Here is a 26,000-nt window from a genome sequence, read left to right as displayed (position 1 = left end):
ACCACCTGACAAGGTAGGAGACGTCTCCGCCCAGGAAATGCTCTGCTGAGCAGCAGCGGGGTTAAGATAGTTTGGGTTTGTACTGGGAACTGAACCTAGGTCCTTTCATGAGACAGGCAAAACGTTTTCAAGTACATCCCTACCGTGTGCTACTTCAGTCATTTCCTTTCAGAGATAACACGTTAACACACTTATAGATCGAATTACAAAGTGCCCGAGGTTTGCTTTGGAATAAAATGAAGGGCAGGCGTTGAAGGCGAATGAAATAAGACCCCGTTGTAAGTGTGGAGTTTGGGCAGACTGATCCCCAGATGCTCCCGCAGATGAATAAATAAAGCTATTCTCTTTATTTTCGTATGGTTAAAAGTCTCCTTTCAGATGTGCTGTGGTAAATACTAAGGTCGCATCAGAAGCAGAGCTGTTAGCCTACTATAAACTCTTCCCTTATTCCACTGACCATGAATTTTTTTCCCTCTCTTATTAATAGACTAAAGACATTAAAGAAATAGCCAGAAAGACGCAGGCTCTTCCAAAGGTGAACTCGAAGAGGCAGAGGACCGTGATCTTCACCCAAGGGAGAGATGACACTATAGTGGCTACAGGTACTGTGGGAGCTGCGTGATAAATCTAGTGTTAAGTAGAGATTAACTGCAACAAACTGTATTTCCCCTCTATAGTGAGCCTTCCTCAGTCTCGTGCCTTCCACAGCTTGTCTTCCTTATTCCTACCCCTGTGGACATGATCTTCCTTTCAAGGTTATATTTTATGAAAAGTCAATCAATGAAGCTTGTTTGCTTTTGAAATTTAGGAGGATTTTCTCAGTCCAGAAATCTCTTTCTTTTCAAAAACAATACTATATATATATATATATATATATATATATATATATATATATATACCCTTGCATCTGAAGAAAATACATGTATTCAATTATGAACAAGTCAAATCCAGAACTGTTTCTTCTGAATTTTTTTCTGTCATTGTTGATTTATTTTTGCAATACTGGGAATTTTATTTTTGACAATCTCTGTATTCCTAGCTGTCCTGGAACTCACCTGCCTCTGACTCATCCTGCCCAACCCAATTCTAGAAATCTTATTTGGGGCCTTTTGCATGCTAAGCCAGTGCCCTACCCCTGAGCTCTGTCCCTGGCCCTTTTTAATACTTTGTTTTATATAACAATTTATTTTAAGAAAATGTCTCACCGAATACCCTATACTAGCCTTGAATTCCTTGTGTAACACAGACTGACCTTGACCGACCTTGAATTTGTAATCTTCCTGCCTCAGTTTCCCAACGAGCTCAGTTACTAATTATGACCTCATATTTTCTTTGAAGATGACAAATCTCATGTCTGTCTTTATAGCATTCATAGAAACTCAATAGAAGTTTCAAGCAATCAAACATATTATTAGTTAATTAATATTTTTAATATGAGGCTACTTTATAATATATTTCACCTACTATTCAAGCTAAATATGTCTGTTAATTCTTTCTGAATGGTTCATCTAAATCCAATCGGTTAGTTAATGATTTTTGTAAACAGTAATATAATTAAGCCAGTGTACTTGTTTAGTACTCAGCTGAATATTGAATGTAACATAATCTTTAAAGATCTTTAAAATGAATTTACTTAAAATGTTGAATATAGTCTAATATTTTTCCTTACAGTTGTAGCCCAGGCTCCCCTTGTTTTATCTCCGTGTACCTAGCCCGGACTCAAACTTGGAGCAGTTCTCTTGCCTCCGCCTCCCTATTGCTGGCTAGGATAGCAAGTGTCCGCCACCACGCCTACTGAAGTAACTTTTTAACAAAGTGGGATACAGAAAGACAAAGGGAACTCAGCTTCCTTGTTTGTAGACTTACCAAAGGTCAAAATCAAGATTTGCTTCAAAAGAAGTCAGTGGGAGGCTAGAGAGATGGCTCAGCTGTTAAGAGCACTGACTGCTCTTCCAAAGGTTCAATTCCCAATTATATAATGTGCATTAAAATATATCTAAGTCAGTAGATGGAGAGTTAAGTGAAATCATGAACTAAAACTGCTCAGGAATTGTCTGTCGAAGTTGGGCATTAGCTACAAGGGAAATTATGGTGCTATTATACCTAAGAGGTGCATATTAGAAATCTTCAATGCTGATAGCTATTGAAAAACTAAAGCAAATTTTCAGATACATTGTAGCTACGTGAAGTGACTTTCCTTAAAAAAGGTAAGTATCCTTGCTAAGCCTTGAATTCTAGGAGGGATCTGAAATAAGCCAAGGAGGCTCGTGTCAGCAAAGGCACCAGGTACTGTGCAGCCCAGCACTCATGTAAGAGAAAAAAAATAACCCATGAAAGGGCATCTCTACATGACGCAGACAAGATCACTGCCCTGTTAGTGTGTGGACCAGTTCTGACTTAAACCATGTAGGCCTCTTACAGGAATGTAATCCTACCTCCAGACTCATAAGATGCTGCAGGGATTCTCTCTGTGCAGACATCCTCCGTAAGTCTTTCTGTATCCCGGATCACGTCTCATACAAGCCTCTTCCTCACTCTCAATCTGCATAATTTTCTCCAAACTGAAATTTGGCCTCCCTGTCTTCTAGCTGAATTTTTTTTGAACTTACTTCATGCTTTATTAAATCTATTAAACCATGCTTAAGAATGCTTCTACTCGGAAATTTATTTGGTGCAAGACATAGCTAATCCTGCCGTTCCCGCCGTATGAAAATGAACTTAGAGCATGCAGTATATTGCAGCGCATGATAAATACAAGATGGATAGAGAATCTGTTCAGTGGTGTCAGCTACAAAAGCAAACATGATAAATGTTAATGCAGTTTTGAGCCCTGGGATAAGCTATTCAGTGCACAAGCATAGCTGAATCTCTGTGCTCTGTTGTTATTCACGGCAGCCAAATAAATGTCAATAATAAAAGAGAATTAAAGATTTTCATTTCCCAGAGGCAGTCCCCTAATACAGCTTGATCTTTCATTTCATTTGTAATTCGTTCTCATGGAAGGACGCAATCATTCGCCGGGCTCTGGGTGTCATGTTCAGTCATTTAATAATGATTAGAACATAAAAATGCCTGGCCTGTGGGGCAGCTCACAGAAGAGACGCCAATTTGTTATTGTTTTCCCTCCTTCCTACTGAATATGGATCAGCCTTCTCCCACCTCCCAGCATTAAAATACTAATGGAAGATCGGGAGGGAAGTGTCCCTTAATTTACCATAAGTGACATTCCGGAAGGGTACAAGGCAGTGCTCACACACTTATTAAAGCACTAATTAGGACTCATTGTGCCTTAAACCTCACACTGTAGAGTATTTTCAAATGATCACACTGTTAAGGCATTTAGCAATAACGTTAATAAAAATCAATTCCCTTGCCTTTTTGTTTCTAGAGGCCCATTTCCTTTTGAGATATGATCTTTATAAACCACTTTCCTCATAGAGGCTGTTAACTGAAAGGCTGACGCTGTCATATGCAAATACATCATCTAGAGAAGTTTGAGTAAACGGAGACTCCCTTTTCCTGAGCAATATTAGGATAGGCGTCCTCGGGGAGGTGCGTGAGGATGCCAGGGGTAGGGTCTAGAGGAAAGCTGTGCATTTCTAGGAAGTTTTCCCTCGGGTGATAGAGCCATTCTGTCTGTCCTCATCTCTCACTTTGAGAATCATTCCGTTAAGTAGTTTGACTCAAAGGCCACATTTTATGGTTTTGTGGAATAGCCAGGCCTTGACAGATGCTTTTCCTCTCTTTACTCTATCCAGAAATACCAAGGACTGGGGGCTCAGTGCTTAAGAGTCTGTGCTGCTCTTCCAGAGGGCCGTGGTTCAATTCCTAGTATCCATGTTGGATAGTCACCTGTAACTCCAACTCCAAGGAACCCAGTGCCCTCTTCTGGCCCAAGTACCTACCTGCACGTGGCATACATTCACACAGATACATAAATAAAAATTAAAAAGAAAAAACTTAGCGTATATGAAGGGTCCTGGAAAGATGGCTCAGCCCTTAAGAACACTCCAAGAGGACTCAGGTTCAATTCCCAGCACCCACAAGTCATCCCTAGCTCCAGTCCTAGGGGATCCTGTGCCCTCTACTGGTCTCTCGGGTACCGGGCAAACACGTGGTGTACAGACATACACATAAGCAAAACACCCATCTATGTAAAACAATCGTAAAAATGTATGAAGGTAAGAAAAACTATCAAGAATCCATTGGCTCTTCCAGGAAAACTACGGATTAAATAGTTTCTACCTACGAGATATATCTAACAATGTCCTAAGTTATTTTATTACCGGTAAGTGGAGGTATTAAAGTTACCCATCACCCTCCCAAGTCCTCAAATAAGCTCATTACTTCACCTTTTAGTTTTCATGCTCTCCAAAAACACCAAGTGCTCTCCGTCACTGGAAGTAAAGAGTATGTGTAAATCTCAGAAAACGCATGATAAGAAATGCAAAATCCAGGGGTTACAAAGATGGTCCAGCGGTTAGAAGCACCCGCTCTAGGGCCACTACATCCCAGTGCTCATCTAACAAGGACGTGCCCCCTGCTCACCAGCAGTCCCAGTTCCAGAGCAGTTGGAAGCAGAAGGCTGACTGGGGCTTACTGCCTTCCACCCTAGTCAAGAGCACACAAGCCGCAGGCTTAGGGAGAGACCCTGCTTTGAGGGAACAGATGGAGGGACAGAAGACATTTAACTCTTTCTTCTGGCCGCCACATTGGTACGCACTGCACTTAACACACATATAAAAGCTTTATATAAAGTCTTCCGTGGAGCGGTTAAAGGAGTAATTCCAGTCACCATTCCAGCTGCTCCTGCTAAAGTCCATCTTTTGAGCTAGGAAGCTGGTTCAATGGTTAAGAGCCCATAAGGAGACTCGAGTTCCATTCCCTGTGCACAGGTCAGACAGCTAACAACTGCCCATCACTTGAGCTCTGGTCTCCCCGGGTATTCACGTGCACACACCCGCTTAGAAACATGCATGCTGATACACACTTAGAATAAATATGTTTTAAAAAGAAAGTGTCGGGGCTGGGGATTTAGCTCAGTGGTAGAGCGCTTACCTAGGAAGCGCAAGGCCCTGGGTTCGGTCCCCAGCTCCGAAAAAAAGAACCAAAAAAGAAAGTGTCGTCTTTGCTGCAACCAATTTTAAAGGTTGATCCCGTCAACACTGGTTGGTGATAGTAAGAACAATTTAAGTGACATTCATTTAGAATGTCTGTGTCTAGTGTGGGGTATTTTGCCTACATGTATGTCTGTGTACCGCATGGGTGCCTGGTGCCCAAGGAGGCCACAAGGGGGCATTAGAACCCTTAGAACTGGAGTCACAGTCAGTTGTGCGCCACCACAGAGGTGCTGTGAATCAAACCCAGGTCCTCTAGAAAAGTGACCAATGTTCTTAAGCCTCTGATCATCTCTCCAGTCCCAGTGGTAAAAATTGGTTGCCGGGATAAGGTAGGGGCGTAGTGATGCACGCTTGCCATGGTGTAAGTATGGAAATAGGAAGCCAGCTTACGGGAGCCGGTTCATTCCTCCCACCAGTTAGGGCCCGGGGATTGAACTCAGGTCAGCAGGTTTGGTAACAAGTGGCTTTACCCTCTAAGCCACCCCCCAGATCTGTTAAGATTTTAACAAATAGTCCTCACCTTGTGAACAAATGAGTTGTTCCTGCAGAGGTGTGTCATTAACCAAGAAGTCCAAAGCGTTTTGGAACCAGGTGTAGTGACTCATGTCTGTAATGTTAGCATTCAGGCTGCTGAGGCAAGAGCCTCCTCATTCAGACCAGCCTGGGCTACAGGGTTTCTCAAGGTCAGCCTGGGCTACAGAGTGAGACCCTGTCTTTTAAAAAGCAAAATAAAACAAAACTAATCTGTATGTTTGCACCTGGTTTGTGTGGTTTATTGATCCCAGTCCTGAAAAAAAAAATGCAATGTCCCACAGCTGCCATGTTTCTAGCAAACAGGCTCCTGTGGCAAGGCAAGAGAGCATGGCCTGAGCAGGTAGTGCTGGCTTCTACAAGGATCCGATAAGGCAGATTAACGCAGTGCATACTAAAACCTTACACACATTAAAACTTAGATATCCTTCCCTTTAAAATGTAACAATAGCACAGCGTGTACTGGACTCTAATATGCAGACTTGGTATGACTTTTTTATTAACTCGAGCTAACATGACTGTAGTCACACAGAGACTGTACCAGGAGGATCATGAATTAGCTTGATGATAGGATCACTTAGCAAGACCCTCTCCGAGGAGGGAAAGGGGGAAAGACACCCCTCTCATGCCCCCCACCAGGTCGGCCCCACTACTGGAACCCAATCTCCTCCCTTCTCTTGGTAGCTGTTAATCTGGTTCTGGAACGGAATCACCAGCATGCAGGATCTTTGTCTGGCTCTGTTCCTGTCCTCTTTTGCCCACTTCCTGTCTTTTTAACGATAAAGATGGTCCCCAGGAATGTGATGTCTTTCCTCTGTTGATTCCTGGATCCTTTCCCAGGAACTCTACTTCCCTTCACCAGAGCACGGTGTTCAGAAGTCTGAACCTGAAGTCCTCGAGCTCCTGGTTGCTTCTAGGCCTTTGGAGCTGCGCTCAGCAGTGGGCGCGTTGTGAGACGCCGGGCACGGGTGTGAGGCTCGCGCCAGCCACTGTCCTTCACTTGTTTCTGACTGTCCCTCGCGCCTGGGATTCTAAACTGCATCGCTCGCTTAGCCCCTCACGAGCCGTTTGGGGTTGTTTGCCCTTGTGAGCCTTGTTGTACTTAGAGCGAGCGTCTGGAATTTGAGCCTCTTTATTCACAGGGTGCAGAGCTCACCTGTGATACAGGCTCCATCTTTGGCCAGTGTGCACCTTCTGTCTTGGCTTCCTTTTCTATCCCAGTTAATTTTTTTTCAATAAAACTTCATCCTTTGTAATGTTGAACTCTACAGGTCATAAAGACTGTTACGTTTCTGTCCCAAATTTCCAAAGGATTGTACCAGTCCCCACTCTCAGCAGTGTGGCACTCTAACGGTTCCAGTGCTCTGCTAGCGTTCGCTATTGTGTGTCTTTTTAATCTTAGCCACTCCGGGGAGGGCATGATGGTACCTCGATATGATTTGGCTGGAATTTTCCTGTTATATAGTAAGTGTGCCTGTTGGCACCTGGGTAACTTGTAGGATATCTTGAAGTCTCTCTTTTATACTGGGTTGTCTTCTCAATTTTAATTCTTTATTTGTGCCTTGCGTTTGGTATCATTTATGTGTAACAAGATCTTGTTCTGTAGCCCAGGCTGGCCTCAAACTTGTAATCCCCCTGCTTCACCCACAACCAAGTGAAGTCAGTAATGCTTCCATAAGTCTACTTGGGCGTGTTGGCCCTGCTCCTCCTCCCCCACGTAGGAATTTTTCCATATTTCATTGACTAGTTTTCCATGCCTTTATTCTGCGTCTTAGTTATCTCTAATAATAGCTAATACTTTATTTCCTTTTTGTGATAAAATGACCAAAAGCAGCTTAGGGGAAGGAAAGAGTTTATGTCCGCCTGCAGGTCGAAGTCTATCACTAAACGAAGGCAGGGCAAGAACCTGCCGCAGTCACCTGCTGGCTTGCCTTAAGGTTCCTGCTTAGCTCACTTCCTAATAAAGCTCAGGACCATCTGCCCGGATGCGTTTGCCCCTTGCCACCAATTAACAGTTGAGAGAATTCCCCACAGACATGCCCAGAAGCCAGTTCATTCCAGGCAATGCCTCAACTGAGACTCACTTCTCAGATAACCCAGGCTGTGTCAGGTCGGCAGTCAAAGCTGACTCTTCTTAGAGTCATAGCTTTGATCTCCTCCTCTTAACGGTGTCCCCAAGAGTTTTGTTGTTTTGTTTTGTTTTTTTTTTTTTTCCTTGTTGGACGGTTGCATTTCAGCCACCCCATCTTCCCATTTCTTTCCTTAACGTGTCGGGAACTTTTAGAGATGCACAGTGCCCTGCTCTCTCACAGCAGTGTTAATAGATAAAAGAGTGGGCAGGGAAAGTGAAGCATGGTCAGACGAAGGGCCAAGAATGTGACAGGGGAGATAGAACAGTCCGATTACAAAGTGGACTTTAGGATGTGTAAATAACATTAGGTAAATGGGAATACAAATGAAAAGCACAAGGCTTTTAAGGCAAAGACATCAAACAATCATATTTTTAAGTAAAAAGGAAGAAAAAAGGAAGTTTGTGTTGTAAAATAAGGAAAAGAAGGATAAAGAGGAATGTGACGGCCACTTTGGTCATCTACTCAGCCAGGGTTGGACATGGAGACTGTTGCCTATGTCCCTTTTTCTCCCTGCTTTTAACTCTCCTGTCCCCAGCTTGATCACCATGGACTTCCTATTTCTGTCCTCAGAAGTAGTCTGATCCTTCTCACTCACAGTTACTGGAGGAAATGCACCTCCTCACCCTGGGCCACTCCATATCTCCATGAATGGAGTCAACCTGAGAGAAATGGTCCCACTTCCCAGGGCAAGTTCTCTCCATTGAATTCTCTATGAAACACGTTCCTCTGTAACGTGTCTTCATGAAGGAATTATTTCACAGTGTCATTTCCTCTGGATGTGGTTTAAACTTATAGCACTTAGGAAGATTGCAGGAAGAGCAGTGGGTGGAGACCCAGAGAACAAAGGCCCTGGAATTGTATGGACCCTTCACAGGGCTCCTTTGTCTGTCTGTGCTGCTATTGTGCCTGGTTACTTCTGAAACAAACCATGACCTTGACTTTCTGTGCTATGAGATTGGATTTGCCACTTTATTTCTGCCGTAAATTAGAGGTCATTACAAGGCCGCTGTGAAGGATCAACTTTGCTATTTGTTATGATCCAATCAACACTGTGTGTGCAGTTAGCTAGTCTGGGGTCTGTTAAGCATTTAAACCTTAAGCCTTCATAACAGATCCGTAAATATTAACGATCTAAGAACTTTTGGAACTCAGATCATGGAGAAGTCAGGATAGGTTTGGAAATAGACTCGTGTTTCCTGGTTTCTATCATAACATTACTTTGTATATCCAAATTTATCTTGTTAGTTTTTTTTAAGTACAAAGATCTGTTGGGAGGAAAGGAGAATATCATGTTTTGATTTAATTTCCTTTTAAGATCTTTTATTTTATGTGCGTGAGCGTTTGTCTGAATGTATATCTGTGCGACTTATGCTTGTAATGCCTACAGAGGCCAAAAGATAAAGTCAGACCCCCTGGGACTGGAGTTGCGGATGCTGTAGGCCTCCATGTGGGTACTGTGGATCAAGCCTGGGTCCCCTGGAAGAGCCACCAGGGCTCTTAGTACCTATCCATCTCTCCAGCCCTAAATCGTATTTTTAAAGAGCAGTTGGCTAGAGTAAGCCTTTAGCTGTCTCCTTGTTGGTTTTTGAGCAGATGAAGCAGATCATGGTCTGGGAATCAGTAGATTTCTTTGACAGGAAAGAGTCCAGTTCAGCCTGCTTCTTGTTAACTTATCTGTAAAGCATGGTCATAGTTTGACCATTGACAATCTTGACAATTGTCTGCAAATGCATGGTACTGTGTATTAAGAAATCTCAGCTTCAAACATTGCCACATTGCCATCTTTCCCCCATAGTTACCCTGTGTTTCCTTTTTTTTTTTTTTTTTTTTTGGTTCTTTTCTTTTTTGGTTCTTTTTTTCAGAGCTGGGGACTGAACCCAGGGCCTTGCGCTTCCTAGGCAAGCGCTCTACCACTGAGCTAAATCCCCAACCCTCCTGTGTTTCCTTAATAGGGAAATGGAAATACCTGTTTACTGTGGGGGCGGTGGTTTTTCTTTAGGTAAATTATATTAATTGTGGTTTTGAGTATTTACCTCTTGGTTTAGAGATTAAAAAATTAAAAGATAAGATTGATTAGAGATACAAGAAGAAGATATAGTGGTTCAGTTAAATAGAATAGAAGAAGAAATAATACACATGCAAAACTATGTGTCTTTTTCTCAGAGTGTTTATTTATGTATGACTGATAAAACATACAGCTGTAGTTTTAAAATAGCCAGAACTGCTATAGAGGTAATGCAGCTGTGAGTCACGTCACAGTAGTGAGACACACAGGCCTGGTAGGTAGTGTCCCTTCCTACACACAGCCTTGTTGCTTCTCCACATCCCACAAAGACAGGCATGGCGGCGCACAGCTAAGTAGAGGCAAGAGCATCTGAATGCGGTTCTTCAGATCCGCAATTCCATCACGCAGGAGGCACGTGGGAACATAGCCTGAAGCTCAAGTCCAACCTGGACAACTTCATGACTTTACAGTAAGACCCCATCTCAAGACGCGCACGCACACGTACACACAGTGTATATGGACACCGTGGCAGAAGACCTATAATTTTACATTTTTACTGTAAACCTTCTGCACCAAAAATCTGTAAAAATAGTAAAAATTTTTATGTACCTTTTACCCTGCCCCCCATTGTCCTTTTTAAGTCTGCACACATAGACACACACACGAAAAGTGCATTTGCAGAAGTCACAGCTTTCAGGAGTCAATTCATTTCATCCTTTGTAGGTTCCAGGCATGGAACTTGGGCATCAGGTTTGTGTAGCAGTTGCTTTTGTCTGCCTGACCATCTCTCTGACCCACATTAGCAGTTTACAGAGCCATGGTCCAGTGCTTAAAACTAAAACTGAATAGTTAGTCATATATAATTTTGCCAACTTAAAAGTAAATTCAAATAAAATTTAAAACCAGACAATTACTATTGATTCATTACTAATTAATAAAGATGCAGTCCTCATCTGGATATTTTAGCTAGTCTTACTAATGTTTGTTTCTGGTCAGGATACAGTCCAGCATCCCTTACTGCCCCTAGAGGGTCACGTATGCTATGACTGTCTCACAGACTGCAACCGCTCTTCAGTGTTTGCCCACTGTCATTTTTACTTCCTCTTTAAATGTTTTTATGTGCACGCATGTCTGTGTGGGTGTTCACCTGCTATGTGCAGGTTCCTCCGTAAGCCAAAAGAGGGCATCAGATCCCCTGGAGCTGGAGTTACAGGTGGTTTTGAGTCACAGGATGTGGATGCTGGGAACTGAACCCAGGTCTTCTGCAAGGGCGAGAAGTGCTCTTAACTGCTAAGCCATTTCTCCAGCCCCATTATGACATTTTTATGACATTTTTTTTTCTTTTTGGAGCTGAGGACCGAACCCAGGGCCTTGCGCTTGCTAGGCAAGTGCTCTACCACTGAGCTAAATCCCCAACCCCTTTTTATGACATTTTTGATGAGCGCTCCCCCAGCTAGTTTGTAGAGCATCTCTCAGTTTGTGTTTGACTGACTCACATCACACAGTTTTGACAAGGATGTCACAGAAGTGCCATTATGCCCACCTCACTGCACCTAACATGTTACTCACTCACAGTAACATGTGTAGCCTCTGCACATCTTAACTCACATGTGAGCAGACTGAAGTTTTCTTAGCCCCCATATTGTCCTGAGTGGACTCTACTGTGAGGAAGAGCTTTCCCCTATGATTGTGGCTGTGTGGTTTGGGTGTGGGTTGCGACTGAACCCGAGTTCTTTTACACGTGGTAAGCATGTCCTATAGTTAAAGCTCCAACTTCTCAGGAACCATTCACAAAGATACAGGTCCCCTTGTGTAGGGGACAGGAGTAGGGACAACTAGGGTTGTGGGAAAAGGTGTATGTGTGTGTGTGTGTAAATGCCATATTACACAACGCCTCCAGATCCCAGAAAGAATGGCAGATCCCTTGGATCTGCAGTTAATCTCTTCAGCTCAGTCTTAACTGGCTAGAACAGCTAGAAGAATTTGTCTGTATAACATAGAAAACAAGTAAGAAAATTCCTCGTAACCAAGCAGGAGTAGCCCTAAAGTCAGAGCACAGACCCTGCCTGAACCCCTGGGTGACCCCTGAATTACATGCATCACAGCCGACTTCTAGCTGTCCAGATGAGGCTGGAAGAACTTGTCTCTACTGTCCATGCTGGAATAGTTTGGAATTTGCGTCTAGGTATTTAGTTTACTTACTTATTTGAAAAACAGAAATTAGTCTTCTTCTTGGAAACACTCAACTCGCTTCATCAATAAAAAGAAACTATTTCTTCCTAAAGATCTAGAAAGCAGTGTTTTAGATTTGCAGGCTTGTTCCGTTCCCTTTTGTGACGACTCATTGCCACAGTCATGTAAAGCCACCCTAGTCAATAAATACACACGCTGGCACGGCTGCACCCCACGACTTCACAGCCGCCCGCACTGCTGCATCTCAATAATCTAGAGTTACGAACCCCAGAAAACAGACGCACTTCTGTATGACCACTACAGAGTCCTTAAAGGGAAAATGAATGAGGATAATACAAGAAAGTAATGTTACAGTGAGGCTTAAGTACTTAGGTAAAGAGCTAGATCTTAGGTGAAAAGACGTGAAAAGACTTTGGAGCAGAAAATGCTCAGAATGGAACCTTGGGAGATAGGAGTCCATGCTTCTGTCTAGATCAGACTGGAAAAGCCCAAGGATGTGACCAGGACACTGACTTGGAAATAGAAATATAGACAGGCGGTGATCGGAATGTGAGTTAGAGCACTGTACGCACATGGGGAATAGTGGTGGAGCGCATTTGTTTCCTCTGCAGTGACTGAGGGACTGCTGTGTTCCAGGAGCTGGGTACGATGTCCTGTCCATAGAGGGCTCTGAGTTGGAAACTTAGAAGACATGAAATAGACAGAGGAGAGAGGAAAGACTCTGTGACGGTGAATACTGAAGGGGTTAAGCACCAAAAGAGAACAACTAACAGTGGGAAGGATCTGAAGAGATGCGTTGTATAAGATTCAATGTCGATGAGCTCTGGGTACAGTTCGGTGTGGCTACCAGAAGCCAGCATGGCAAAGCAGGATCCCATCACTAACAGCAAGAAAGGGGATCAGGAGTTAGCGACAGTAAACGCCTAGGAAGTGTGTTCTGAACAGTGGCACTCGGTGTGATTCAAGAGTGGAATCCTGAGTGGGAGGTGCTTAGCGAACGTTCGTAAAGCCAGCCAACAACCTGGAATTGATCTGTGACCACTTTCACCAGATCTTCAAAATTGTAAGCTGATAAAGGGAAATCAGATAGAGGACATATCAGATATTAAACTGGTAAGAACAGATATTACACGCCTTTAATCCCAGTACTCAGGAGACAGAGACTAGTGGATCTCTGAGTTCGAAGCCAGCCTGGTCTACAGAGCAAGTTCCAGAACAGCCAGAGCTACACAGAGAAATCCTGTCTCGATAAAACAAAAAAGAAAACTAGGCAGGAGGTAATTCAGTGGGTAAAGACCATGCTGTACAAGCCTGGTGGCCTGACTTAATACCTGGAACCCAAACAAAGACAGAGAATAACTCCATAGGGTGGCCCTCTGACTCCCATTTCTGTACTGTGGCGCCTGCGTGCGCGTGTACGCGCAAACACACACACATACACACACACACACACGCACACAAACACACACACACACACGCACACAAACACACAAACACACACACACGCGCACACACACACTGCCTAGACAGACATTGCACACACACATAATAATAGTAAATACAAGTCTTCAAAGAAGAAAATCACCGAGTGTTCTTTTCTATCTCAGAATACTCAGAATAAAAGAAAAGCTTTCAAATATACATAGCATTACAAAAAGAAACTAAATTGTTGTAAATATTCCAAAAGCCTGGATCTAAATAACTGAATTCATTCCTCCTTCACGTGCTTTAAAATACTGCTGTTTAACCAGTGGTTGAGAAGTGCATGACGTCTGTAATTCTGCATTCGTGTCAGACAGGCCTGTCAGCCTTCCCAGAAGAGCTGCTGTTGTCTGCCCAGTGAGTTTGTAGCTCGGAAAGTACCCTACATAGTAGCCTCTGTCAAGGTAATGTCCATTTCTAAGGACAAAGCCCCCTGCGTACAGCAATTTTACCTACATCATTGGAGGATGGGTGATTATAGAACCAAGACAAGTGTTGATGCTGAAGTCTGACTAAGGGGTACCCCAAAGAAGAAGACCCTGCTTAGTACTAAGAACCTTAACTTGGTAAGAAGCACGTGTATCATAGGCCCACCTGTGTATAATAGACCCTGCTCAGTACTAAGAACCTTAACTTAGTAAGAAGCACGTGTATCATAGGCTCACCTGTGGTCTCCATGCTTCCAAAGGCAGGGGCTGGGGGATCATGAGGTTAAGGTTATCCCAGGGTGCATACTGAGTTTAAGGCCAGCCTGTGCTACATGAGACCTTGACTCAAAAGTAAGCACATGGAAGCTTCTAGAAGTGACGACTTCCTGAATATACGAATGTTCACATTTGCCAGACTATACACGTAAGTTATGTACGGCTTAGCATAACTCAGTTGTGCTTTGATGTAAATATTAAAAGAAATAAATTTTATCTTAAAAGGATCAGATATATTTTGCATCTATCGTTATCCACAAAAGAGAGAGAGAGAGAGAGAGAGAGAGTTGGCCGCCAAATCTGGCGACACATACCTACAGACCTGGCTACTCAGAAGGCTGAGGAAGGAAAATCACGTGACCAGGAATCTGTGGCCACAACAGGCAACGCATCAGCTCTTCGTCTCAAACAGGGAGGGGTGCAGGTGGGACCTCTATAAATATATGTTTGCAACCTGAAGCGGCGTATGCAGCCCGATTAGGACGAATTGATGATACCATAATTTTTAACCAGAGCAGTGAAGCATCCTTTGTTAAGATAAGAGGTATATGTGAGTTTGTAAGTTTGTGCTAATTTGGCATGACTATTTCTCTTGCTGATTACTATGGGCTGGATATTAAACTGGATGTTAGGCAGGCTTTGTAATGCATCAGTAACAATAATTAGATGTTTTTGTTTCTGAGAGATGCAGAAAAATCAATGTCTCGGGTCATAATAGAGACCTTTAATAAAGCATTCTTAGCTTATTCAGTTTCATTTTTATTAATGAGTTTTCCTTTCAGAGACTATTAACGACTTTTTGGCAATGTCATCCTGGTTGTGATTGAGACCAACGTGAACTCTTGTTATTGAAGTTTTATTGTATAGATTTATTCTATATAAATATATTAGAAAATGTAGGGGCCTGAGGAAACTGAGACTGGAATGTGTGAGACAAGACTTTCTTAAATGAGTCACTATTTGATGCTCCAAGTATGACTGGTCAGTTGTTCCTATAATATTGCTGGAGTCTGAAGTGGTCAAAAGATGTTTATGTCCTAGTACTATTAAAAGGTGTAAAAACGGGGTTGGGGATTTAGCTCAGTGGTAGAGCGCTTGCCTAGCAAGCGCAAGGCCCTGGGTTCAGTCCTCAGCTCCAGAAAAAAAAAAAAAAGTGTAAAAACATCTACATACGAAGGCATTTGTGTCAGTTTTTGTATAATGGGGAAACGGCTATAAGTGAAGTGTGTGTGCGTGCGTGTGTGTGATGTGAAGTGTGTGTGTGTGTGATGTGTGTGTGTGTGTGTGTGTGTGTGTGTGTGTGTGATGCCATCACTGATGTCCAGATGCTACAGCAGCTAGAGGTGGATGGCGCTCATTAGGGGAACTTTGGCTAGCGAGCTGAGGACCCTGGGCTCTATTGCAGGGGCGAGAGGTTGGTGCAGCAACTTGATATGTCTTCATGGTGTTCTAAGTGACAGACCAAACCAGTGTAGTGGGTTCGTGTGCTTTGTGAAACTGCTTCCCTTAGGATGTGAGGACTTTTCAGTAAGCATAAACAAATCAAAACAGGAAAATTGCCTGCCACTACAATCAAAGTATCCAGAGTGACTGTGCGTGAAGGGGCTGAGATGACAAATAGGATGTGTTTTCCATATCTTAGCTTCTTTGTCTTAAAACACTTGCCAGTTGCTTCTTTTAATGGAAATGTACAAATTTAGCTACCCCAAAGTCACGTGAACTGGTATTGGCTGAAGCTCTGGGGTTTCATTATACAGTGATGACTCAATTAACAAATCCTCTATGAACAAAACCTTTTTACCCAAGGCTGGCCTTGGTGCAGCAGGCATGGGGGAAGGATCAATTTTCTCTGAGCTAGATTGGTGGCAGCAGGGACTAATGAGGCAGGGCCTTGAAAGTGGCTCTTTCTCAGATCTAACTCCTCAGGGGTTGGCTAAAGCTGACGCTGAGGGCACTGCTGCCCTCCTGGGACCGCCACAGCGTGGTTACCCAGGTGTTGAAAAAACAATTTCTGTGCCAAGACCATATGTGACTTTTAAGAGACGCGGCAGGACTCTTGCTTTAGGCAGAGTATTCCTCGTCTGCGATGAGTGTGCTCGGAAGCAGCAAAGGGAGTCCCATGTGCTCGCAGGCTGCTCTCGTCTCTGCACTCCATGTATTGCTTTTTCAATTTTGTGAGCCTCGTTTTACTCAACTATAAAATGAACAAACCGCCAGGAAAGCCTCCAATGTATCTTTCGATTCTACCAGATATTATGTCTGTGTTAAGAAGGCAAACTCTCTGTAAAGGGCCAAGCAGCAAACATTTTCTGTTTTGTAGGACTCGTGATGTCTATCACGAAGGTTTATCTCTGCCTCTGTGGTGTAGAAATAACCATATTTAACAATGTGTAAACAAATAGATGTGCTATGTTCCAGTAAAACCTCACGAAATTGGCAGCTACTCAGGTTTGGCCCACAGACCATAACTTACCAACCCCCGTTGTAAGTATTAGTTTAATGAGACCACCATATTAAAGTATTTGAGTACAGGGTATAAATCTTAAGGTCTGTAGAATGCTAAGAATATCAGTGAGTGGCAAACTGCCTGACTCTCTTCAACACTGTTGTCTTCAGATTTTCTCAGCCTAGTGGGAGAACCTCAAGGTTATGCTAATTGTCTGTCTGGTTAAATTATGCCTTTCATAGGATAGTGTGGGCTCTGCACCTTTGTCCTGTTTTGATAGTTGGGGACTTTACAAAGGACAACTGCCAAGCTTAGCACAAGAATTCTCAAGTCTCCATTTATCCACATTTTCGTGTGGAGATCAGTTTGTCTTTCAGGGAATTTGGTAGTTCCTCCATTTGCTTGTCTGCTTCATCGGGTCCCCTTTCTATCAACCCACTCTACTTCTGTTCCCAACAAATCGAGAAAGCATTCAGTGATTGGAATGACCCAGGCCTGTCATTCTTACAACAATTAATCCAGTCATAACTTTATCGGCCTAGAATAAGAAAAAACAGGGGTAGGGGGTTCATGCCTGTAATCCTAGCGCCGAGACCAGAGAATTGCTGGTCTTGGTTGAAAGAACCTTTTTTTAAGGTCCTACATTCTATTACTGGACAAACCATACCCCCAATTTAAACATGACCATAAAAATGCTGAACTCCAACTCGTAGGATCTATTACTGTGATTCAGTATAAAACCTCAGTTTCGCCATTGCGTAAAACCTCAGTTTCGCCATTGTGTGAATCCTTAAAGACTTAACATCTTCTCCTTTAGCGTCTTCTCTTGGAGTTGAATCTGATTTTGTTACCAGTTGTGATGTTTTGTATATGCGTGGCTCAGGGAATGGCAGTATTAGGAGATGTGGCCTTTTTGGAGGAAGTGTGTCATTGTGGGCATGGGCTTCTAAGACCTTCCTGGCTGCCTTTGGAACAAGAGGTGGAACTCTCAGCTCCTCCAGCCCCACATCTGCCTGGATGCTGCCGTGCTCCCACCTTGATAAAAATGGACTAAACACCTGAACCTATAAGCCAGCCCCAATTAAATGTCATCCTTCTAAAAGTTGCCTTGGTTATGGTTTCTGTTCACAGCAGTAAAACCCTAACACCCCAGTTTTCATCTGACTTTATTGAGGAATAGGACTATTTTGCTTTTCTTTCTTGGCCAGGAATCTCTTTATTCTAGGTGTCTTGTGAGAGAGATGCTAAGTCAGGAGTATGGCAGAGGAAGAGGACTGAGGAACTATACTTAAAAAAAAAAAAGAAAAACTGAGCTTGTGACACAAACTTGCACCACCATTTTGAGAAGATGAGGCAGAAGGCACACAAGTCCAGGCCAACTTGGGTAAGTTGGAACTGGAGTTTAGATCCCCAGAGTCGGAATAAAAGCCTGGCACACGAGGTCTGTGATCCCAACATTGAGGAGACAGGTAGGGGTCCCTAAAACAAGCTGGCTAGCTAGACTAACTGGGATTGGAGCACTCTGCTTAGACAGAGCTCCTGCCTCAATAAATAGAACGGGGAGCTGCCACGGAAGATGCCCACCGTCAACTTCTGACTTGAACATGCACTGCACACATTTATGTCACACACGTGCACATGCTCTTCATGGCTGGGCGGTTTCCATTCAGCACTCTTTGGGATCTTCCTTTGCTCAGTTGTAGGAACACGAGTCTCCTCCTGGCCTATTTCACGAGCAGCAGCTATAAAGCACATCAGATCTAACCTAGGAATCACAGGTTGTCCAGAGGAGCGGGATTAGCATCCCAGCATATGAGGTCCTCCTCACCTCTCAGAGTCTCTTCTGTGAAGTCAAAATTACAGCACCATGCATCCTCCTGAGAACCTGAGACAGCAGGACTACAAGCTTGAGGCAAGCCTAGGCCGCATAACAAACCCATCTCAGATGACTCACAGCTGAACAAAAGAAGTCTGTCATAATATTGCATCCCATTATTCCAGGGAGCCATTCATACCTGGCTACACAGCACGGTGTAGGCCAGCCTGGGATGCATAAGACCTCATTTTTCAAAAAATGTAAATGAACACAGGTGTGTGTGTGTGTGTGTGTGTGTGTGTGTGTGTGTGTGTGTGTGTTTCACAATACTTTAAAAAAAATATTATTAGAGCTGGGTGTAGTAGCACACACCTTTAACCCCAGCACTTAGAAGGCAAAAGCAGGCTGATCTCTGGGTTCAAGACCAGCCAGGCTACACAGATTAAAGATTATAATAAAATAAATAAAAAATATTATTTGCCTTTTGTAACTCTCAATCGCAGTAGTATTTTCCAGAGAGTACATGATATGGCAACAGATTGTACAATAAAGTTGACAGAATCTAACTGTCCTCTCTTAAACCAGACATTAAAGAGATGAGCAAGAATAGAAATCCCAGGCCAGGAGGTGACTCAGGAAAGCATCTTCCACGAAAGTATGAAGCTGGCGTTCTCTGCTCAGCACCCATGTAAAGAGGTGGACCCAGTGTTAGCTCTCCGTGCCCTACAAGTGGGCTTCAGAGGATCCCTGAGCTTCTGGCAGCCAGTCTAGCCAGATCGGCAAGGTTTAGTGAGGGCCCAGTCTTCAAATAATGAAGTGGGAAGCCATTGAGGAAAGAATTGGGCTTTCACCCCTGCGTGCACATGTGCACACGTACATCCTCACAAAAGAACACGCATTCGTGAATTATGCAAAATGTTGATTACGAATAATATTTTGTTTGAAATATATAGTCCTCTTTTAGAAAAACATTAAACTAGATATAGTACTTGTTTTAAGTTATCCTTGAACGTCTGATACAGTAAGATTTTATGGGGTTGGCTTACTTGGTAGGAATGGTGTTTGAGACAGGGTCTTCCCTTAGCTAGCTCACCTGTAGCTCACCTTCAGTTTCCTGAACTTCTCTCTCCGACCTCTCAATTGTCGGAGTTACAGTCATGAGCCACCACACCCAGCTAAGTTATGGTGTAATAAGTATTAATAATAGCTCATGCATAGTGCATACAAACAACATTTTTAAGGGCCTAAATAATTTTTGCAAAGTATTACAGGAACTGAAGCCAAAAAGTTTGAGCAGCCGTACCCTAGTGCAATAGCTGTCATTGCAGGGCGCTGATCTCACGCTCACCGAGCTCCTCCGCACGGCTCCTTACGTACAATAGCTCACATCCCCCCAGAGAGAACAAATGTTAACAATTTAGTGGTTCTCCTTCCAGACATCTTTCTTACATGCATACATACTGAATATTTTCATAAATCTAGGATCACTCCGTGTTCTTCCAAACTTTTTCTCCTGAGACATTTCAGTTTAATTTTTCTCCCTGTTCACTCTCTGAATTCATATAAAATCCTCATGCTTTTAACATTGGAAAGGGTTTAGGGACCATCTATCTCTCCCTAGCTCAATTCAGCAATGTTCTCAGAACCACTCAGAACCTAGTTATCTGCTTGTCTTCATCTTTAAACCCTAGTTAGAAACCCTTTCTGTAGGGCAGAAATTGTTCTTCATAAAATGTCTCAAGTATCTGATCACAACTTCTGAGAGCCATGCAGACTCTCTCAGCCATCTCTCTCAGGTAAGATGTGCTTCACCGCGCCTGACTTCATCCCGCCTGTCCTAATCTGTCTTCCATTTCACTCATTTTCTAGGTTGAATCAAAGCATCCGTTAACCCTATCTAATGTGTTGCCTACTCTAGTTTTCGTTTTCATAGCTGCCAACGCCCTCTCGAAATTCCAGGTTTGAAAATATTTGTTTTATGCGAATGTGTACCTCTGTGATGCGATGTCTGTGCATCGTGTGAACACAGTGCCCACTGAGGCCAGAAACTGAAGACAGGTGTGCCTCTCCTTGCTGGTCCTCTGCGTGGGGTGTCATGTGTTCTTGCCCACCGAGCCATCTCTCTGGCTGCTGTTGCTTTGTTTGTAACTCTTGGCCAATAAGTGTGTTCTTTCAAAGTTTGTTTGGTAGTCTCATCCTCTGCAGCAGCTTTGGGCTGATTTCTCTCGTGTGATCTCACTGAGATGTTTTATTTGCACAGTTGTTTGGAGAAATTATTTGAAACCTAGGACAGTACAAGTGTGCACGGGAGCGCCGGATGCATCTGAATTTGAGATTAGGAATTTCGATGGTTCAATGTCAGTAAGTCTTTTGCTCCAGGCTTTCTGTGTCTTGTTCTCCACTCCTTGTTCTTCTCCATGAAACACCAAGCTCACCTTCCTAGTTACTGCCTGCGCGTCCTAGTCTGGCGATTCCCCGTTCTTTGGTTAAGCAGTCAGGCGGGTTTGTTGTTCGTTTGTTTGTTATGTGATGCTGGGGATGGTACCTGGGGCCTCGCACATGCTGGAGAAGTGCTCTACTACTGAGGATGGCAAGATCTCGTGTAACCCAGCCTGGCCTCAGACTTGCTCTGTAGAAGATGGCTGTGAGCTCCTGGCTCATTTGCCTTTACCTCCCATGTGATAGGATTGTAACTGGATGCTAGCACATCCAGCTTTATGAGTGCTCGGATGGAGCTAAGAGCTTCTCGCTTGGTAGGCAGACTCCACCAACTAAACAACATCCGCCGCCCTAAAAAGTATATCGTGTCCAAGTGTTGTTGATAAGACAGCTGTTCCCAATCCCACACACCACCACTGTTGTTACAAGTTTATAAAGCTTACTTAAGTTTATATCAGTATTTTTTGTGTTTCTGGGTTGCTCTGTGATATAAAGATAAGTAGCCAAGAATGACTTTGAACTCCTAACCCTTTGGCGTCCGTCTCTCACGTGCTGCATGCATGTGTACCACCTCACTCCATAGTAACAGTCAAGGGTTCCTCTTGAATATTCCGTATGATGTCCTCGTCTAGATCAGATAATTTAAAGGCATCCTCGGATTCAAGCACATAGTCATTCTATGCTTTATGCTCAGAATTATAAGTTATTTTAGGATTAAAAAAAATTATTTTTCAGGCCAGAGATTGCCAGTAAGGTAAGGGCACTTGTTGTGCAAAACTGATGTCTTAGTTCCTTTTCTAATGCTGTGGTAAAACACCTGACCAAGGGAACTTATAAAGAAGGCATTTAATTTGGGGCTAATGGCTTCAGAGGTTAGAATCCATGATGGAGCAAAGGCACAGCAGCAGCAACAGTGAGAGCTCACATCTGGATCCAAGAGAGAGAGAGAGAGACACTAAGAAGGGCTGGAGTCTTTTGAAACCTCAACACCACCCCAGGTGACACACCTCCTTAGAAAAAGTTGCACCGCCTAACTCCTCCCAAACAACTTCACCAGCTGTAGACCAAGTATTCAAACATACGACCCTATGGGAGCCATTCTCATGCAGACCGCCACACCTGCTGACCAGAGCTTGATCTCTGGAGCCCACAGAAATGTAAAAGCAGAGAACCAACTGTACAAAGTTCCCTTATAGGCTGCATATATAAGCTATGGCACATTTCCCTTACACACACACACACACACACACACACACACACCATACACACATATGCTCAATTATAATAAAATTAAGTTTTATTCAGTTCCAGCTTTGTTAATCAAAATAGGCTAAAATTGCCAGCATCCCTGATAATGTTATTTCTCAGCCACTGAAATAAGCCAAGTCAAGCCAGATTCGATTATATTAATGTCAAGTTTATTGGGAAACTGTTCTCCAGCAAGGTCACTGGTCCCAAGGACTGAAGCCAGGGGGTCGCCATTGTGGGGTTGGGGGAGAAAGGATGTGTGCAGAGAGAGAAGAAAATGGGGGAGAAGGGAGAGAGAGAGAGAGCACAAATTGGATTATATGGGGAAGAGCCTCTGGGATAAGAGCAGCCCAGGGGCTGAGCTAGAAGATTTAGGGTTGGGGCAGGTATGGGAGCTAGGGACTGAGATGCTGGGAGAACCTGGAGTCCAGGTCTGCTTTGATATGTAAATATGCACCTCGGACCCTCATCCCAGGGTCCAGAAGCAAAACATTTCAGTCTTTTGTTAGTTATAAATGAATAAGGGATGTCTAAGCATCTGTGAGTACTTCCTGCTGCCATCAGGGCACTGTTTTTGAGCAAAAGCTGGACCTTCGACCAAACGCAGAGACAGTCGGTTGTTTCACTGCTGTCTAGGCTGTGGGAGCATCTGGGGGAGGCGTGTGTAGGCTCCGTTGGAGCAGTCTGTGGGGCTGGGCCAGAGCGCCTGTTGGTAACTAACTCTTTCAGAGCTGCCCTGGATGTTAGGGGCAGAAGATAAAGGTTTAGGGAGAAAAACTTTCTCGTGGGTGTATATTTGAAATTCTTGGGCCCAGGGAAAGGGAAATAGATCCTATCCTCAGGAATGGGCAGGTAGGGATGCAAACCGGCTGTTAACTTACAGTACTGACCTGCGAGAGACGGATTCAAGTGGACTCCCTGAAGCTTACAGGAATCTCTACATTTACAAAAGGATAAATCCTTCATAGCTTGCATTTACCCACCTCGGAACATCTTCCTCGACCTTGAAACACTTTCTTAGACCCTTACTCTTTTGGAAGCTTTCACCCTCAGACTTTACAAGCCCTCAAACCTTTCACCTCTTACAATTGATGCCTTCTCCTCCATGCCTGCTCGCCTGCCACAGGTTAGCCAAGACACTGCGCTATCTCTTCCTCCTAAGATGTGAGGAACTCGCTAGGTGTATCTTAGTGGAGTCTCTGAGATGGGATATCCAGACTAACCATGAACTCACAGCAATCCTCCTGCCTTAAATTCCTGAGTACTGGGATTGTAGAATGCACCACCATAACCACCATCTCCTATATCTTAGCCAACCTGTCACATGGAGCTCTGTTCTTCAAGGAGTTAAATAGTTCCATATGGGTCCCAGGTGGGCATCTTGCTGGTGTTTCCTGTTTTGTATGTGTCTACATTAGGATGAACATTTCTCTATTAGCTTTGCTAGGACTTTTTACCTTTTCACTGTTCTTCGTGACATTTTAATCATCCAGTCCTCTCCACGTACTTCCTCTTACTTTGTTATTCATCATCCAAGCCTCTTAGAGTTCTAGTTCTCCCTTACTTTTATTGTATCTTTCTAGTAGTTCTCCTATTACTGCTAAGGGAACTTTTACAGTTTTCTTCCGTGTTGGTTGTGTACCCCCATTTTGACACACATCAGAGCAGTGCCCACCATTCTTATATGAGCTTTTATTATCTTATTTATTTTTATTATGGATTTTGTATGTGGGTGGGTGTGGATGTGTGCTATATACACATGGTAAGGGGACAAAGAAAACACAGAAGTTGACTGTCATCTAGGATCAATTTTTATTTTATCCTTTGAGACAGGGTCTCTCAATAAACCCATTTGTTTAGCCTAGCTGAACAGAAAACTCTGGCAATCTGCCTGTCTATTTCCCTGCCCCAACACCAGTGCTGGGGCTCTAGCCAGGCCCAGCATTTTACTTGGGTCCGGGAGATCCTAACTCAGGTCCCCTTGCTTGCACAGCAAGCATTGTACTCACTGAGCCATCTGCCTAGCCCTGTGTCGTGTTTCTCAGACACCTTCTCTTTTTCTACCTTTGGATAAAGTACAGTACTGAATTACATTGGTGACTTTGGTATATGGTTATGGAAAACCTGATAGAATTCGAGTGTTTTGAAAGGGAGCAGTGTTCTCTCTTAGATCCATGTCAAAGCTGTCAGTGCCGCACCTCTGTAACTTCTGAACGATTGCTGCTCCAACAGCGATTGAACCCCATAGAAATCACAAAACCCCAGTTGTTAGCTTCATAAACGTGCTGAAGAGTACCTTGCTTGATAACAATAAAAGCCTCGGTAAGTGGTGTTCCCACCTGTGTGGTTCATTTCAAAATATTGTTTGTCTAACACATTGTTGTCGGTGACAACTGAACAAGAACTTTTAGGAACACTTGGCTGTCCAATAAAGGCAGATTTCAAGGCTATGCAAATTGTTGCCGTTCAGCCCCCACTCTTTCGTCTATTATCATATCAATTGAGTCAGTTCATAGTAGACAAAGCAAGGTTATGGGAACCACCTAGAGTATCATGCACCATTTAACATCAATGCGGCAGACGCGAACATCTGCAACTCCAGCCTTATTAAGAGGATGGAGTAGAAGGCAATAAACAGCTTTCTTCACCATTTAATTGCAAAATAGTATTTCCTAATGTTTGCATTGTTTATCAACAGGAACTTCATCAATAATTGTATAATTACAGCTGCCTGGACGGCAGCGCTCTCATGCATCTTGTCACTTATTGCAGAGTAGTCTGAGTTTAATCTGAATTTGAGCACATTATTCAAGGCTAATAATATAAACCCCTTCAAATGTGAGTGGCACAATACAGATATCTTGTGCAGCGGGAGAATGGTGTTTTACAATTCTTCAGCTGCCATAAGGATTAAGCTAACGCGGGGGAACAGAAAGGCTGAAAGGCAGGGAAAGCTGAGGGAAACCACTGGGTAGATCAAACATAGGCTCTGAACATGAGCATCGGCTATGCTCTTTAGAACTAATCACAAGTAATTAGATGTTTGCTTTAAGCCAAAACTGAGCTGAATTAAAACAGGTTTATTATGCTGTGGTCTCCCCTTCCGGCAGTATTTAAAGGGATAAAATGGTGAAAATTACAAAGACACACAGGGGAAAGGTATGGTGGTCAGTTAGAAATGCCGAATGCACAAGAAAGCCTTGCTCTGCCTGCTCGGGCTCCTGTCGTTGCTACTAGGTCTGGATCAAGCCCTTGCTCCAAAGCAGCAGCCCTCATGCGTCTACTGAGAGCAGCCCTCCACCAAGTACTTGAGCCAGCCAAGCAGATGCAGGGAGCAATAGGAGCTTAGTTAGTAGAATGGCCAGTGGCGTTGCCTTATAAGAAAGAGAAGCCTGAGAAACAGTGTGTGCATTTAAATCATCTAAGGCAAGAGTCTTGTCTGAACTTTGTATATTTTAATCATGAAAATCTCATTATTCAGGGGCTGGAGAAATGGCTCAGTGAGTAGAAGCGCTGGCTGTTCTTCCAGAGGCCCTGGCTTCAGTTCCCAGCACCCACATGTCAGCTCACAACCATCTATGTAGGTATCCAACACCCTCACCTAGACATCTATGCAGGTAAAACACCAATGCACATACAATAAAATTTAAGTTATAAAAGAGAAGAAGAAAATATTTTTTTCCTTAAATCTACTTTATACCTAAGGAAAAAGTCTGAGGCTTGCTCATAAAGCTGTATTTTAAATATTTTAATTTGTGGTTATAGTTCCCTCTTTCCCTCCTCCAAATTAAAGTATATTAACTTATATATTGGGTGAGCCTTGTTGTCCTAGGCGATTCCCAACTAATCAAGAGTCTTGATTTTTATTTTCATGTATTTATTTT

At 43.4% G+C, this 26,000-nt stretch overlaps 1 protein-coding gene across 2 annotated transcripts in view; it reads left to right on the top strand.

Moving 5' to 3' along the window:
* Adk (adenosine kinase) overlaps positions 1–26,000 on the top strand; it is a 383,203-nt gene that overhangs the window by 322,691 nt on the left and 34,512 nt on the right. For both annotated transcript variants that reach the window (NM_012895.3, XM_006251631.3), the window contains exon 9: positions 488–602. In NM_012895.3, coding sequence (NP_037027.2) covers positions 488–602 — 115 coding nt within the window. The remainder of the gene's footprint in view (positions 1–487; positions 603–26,000) is intronic.

This window comes from Rattus norvegicus, chromosome 15 (genome assembly GCF_036323735.1).
Source record: "Rattus norvegicus strain BN/NHsdMcwi chromosome 15, GRCr8, whole genome shotgun sequence".
NCBI lineage: Eukaryota > Metazoa > Chordata > Mammalia > Rodentia > Muridae > Rattus > Rattus norvegicus.
Note: the sequence above shows the minus strand (reverse complement) of the source record. Positions and strands in the feature narration are given on the sequence as shown.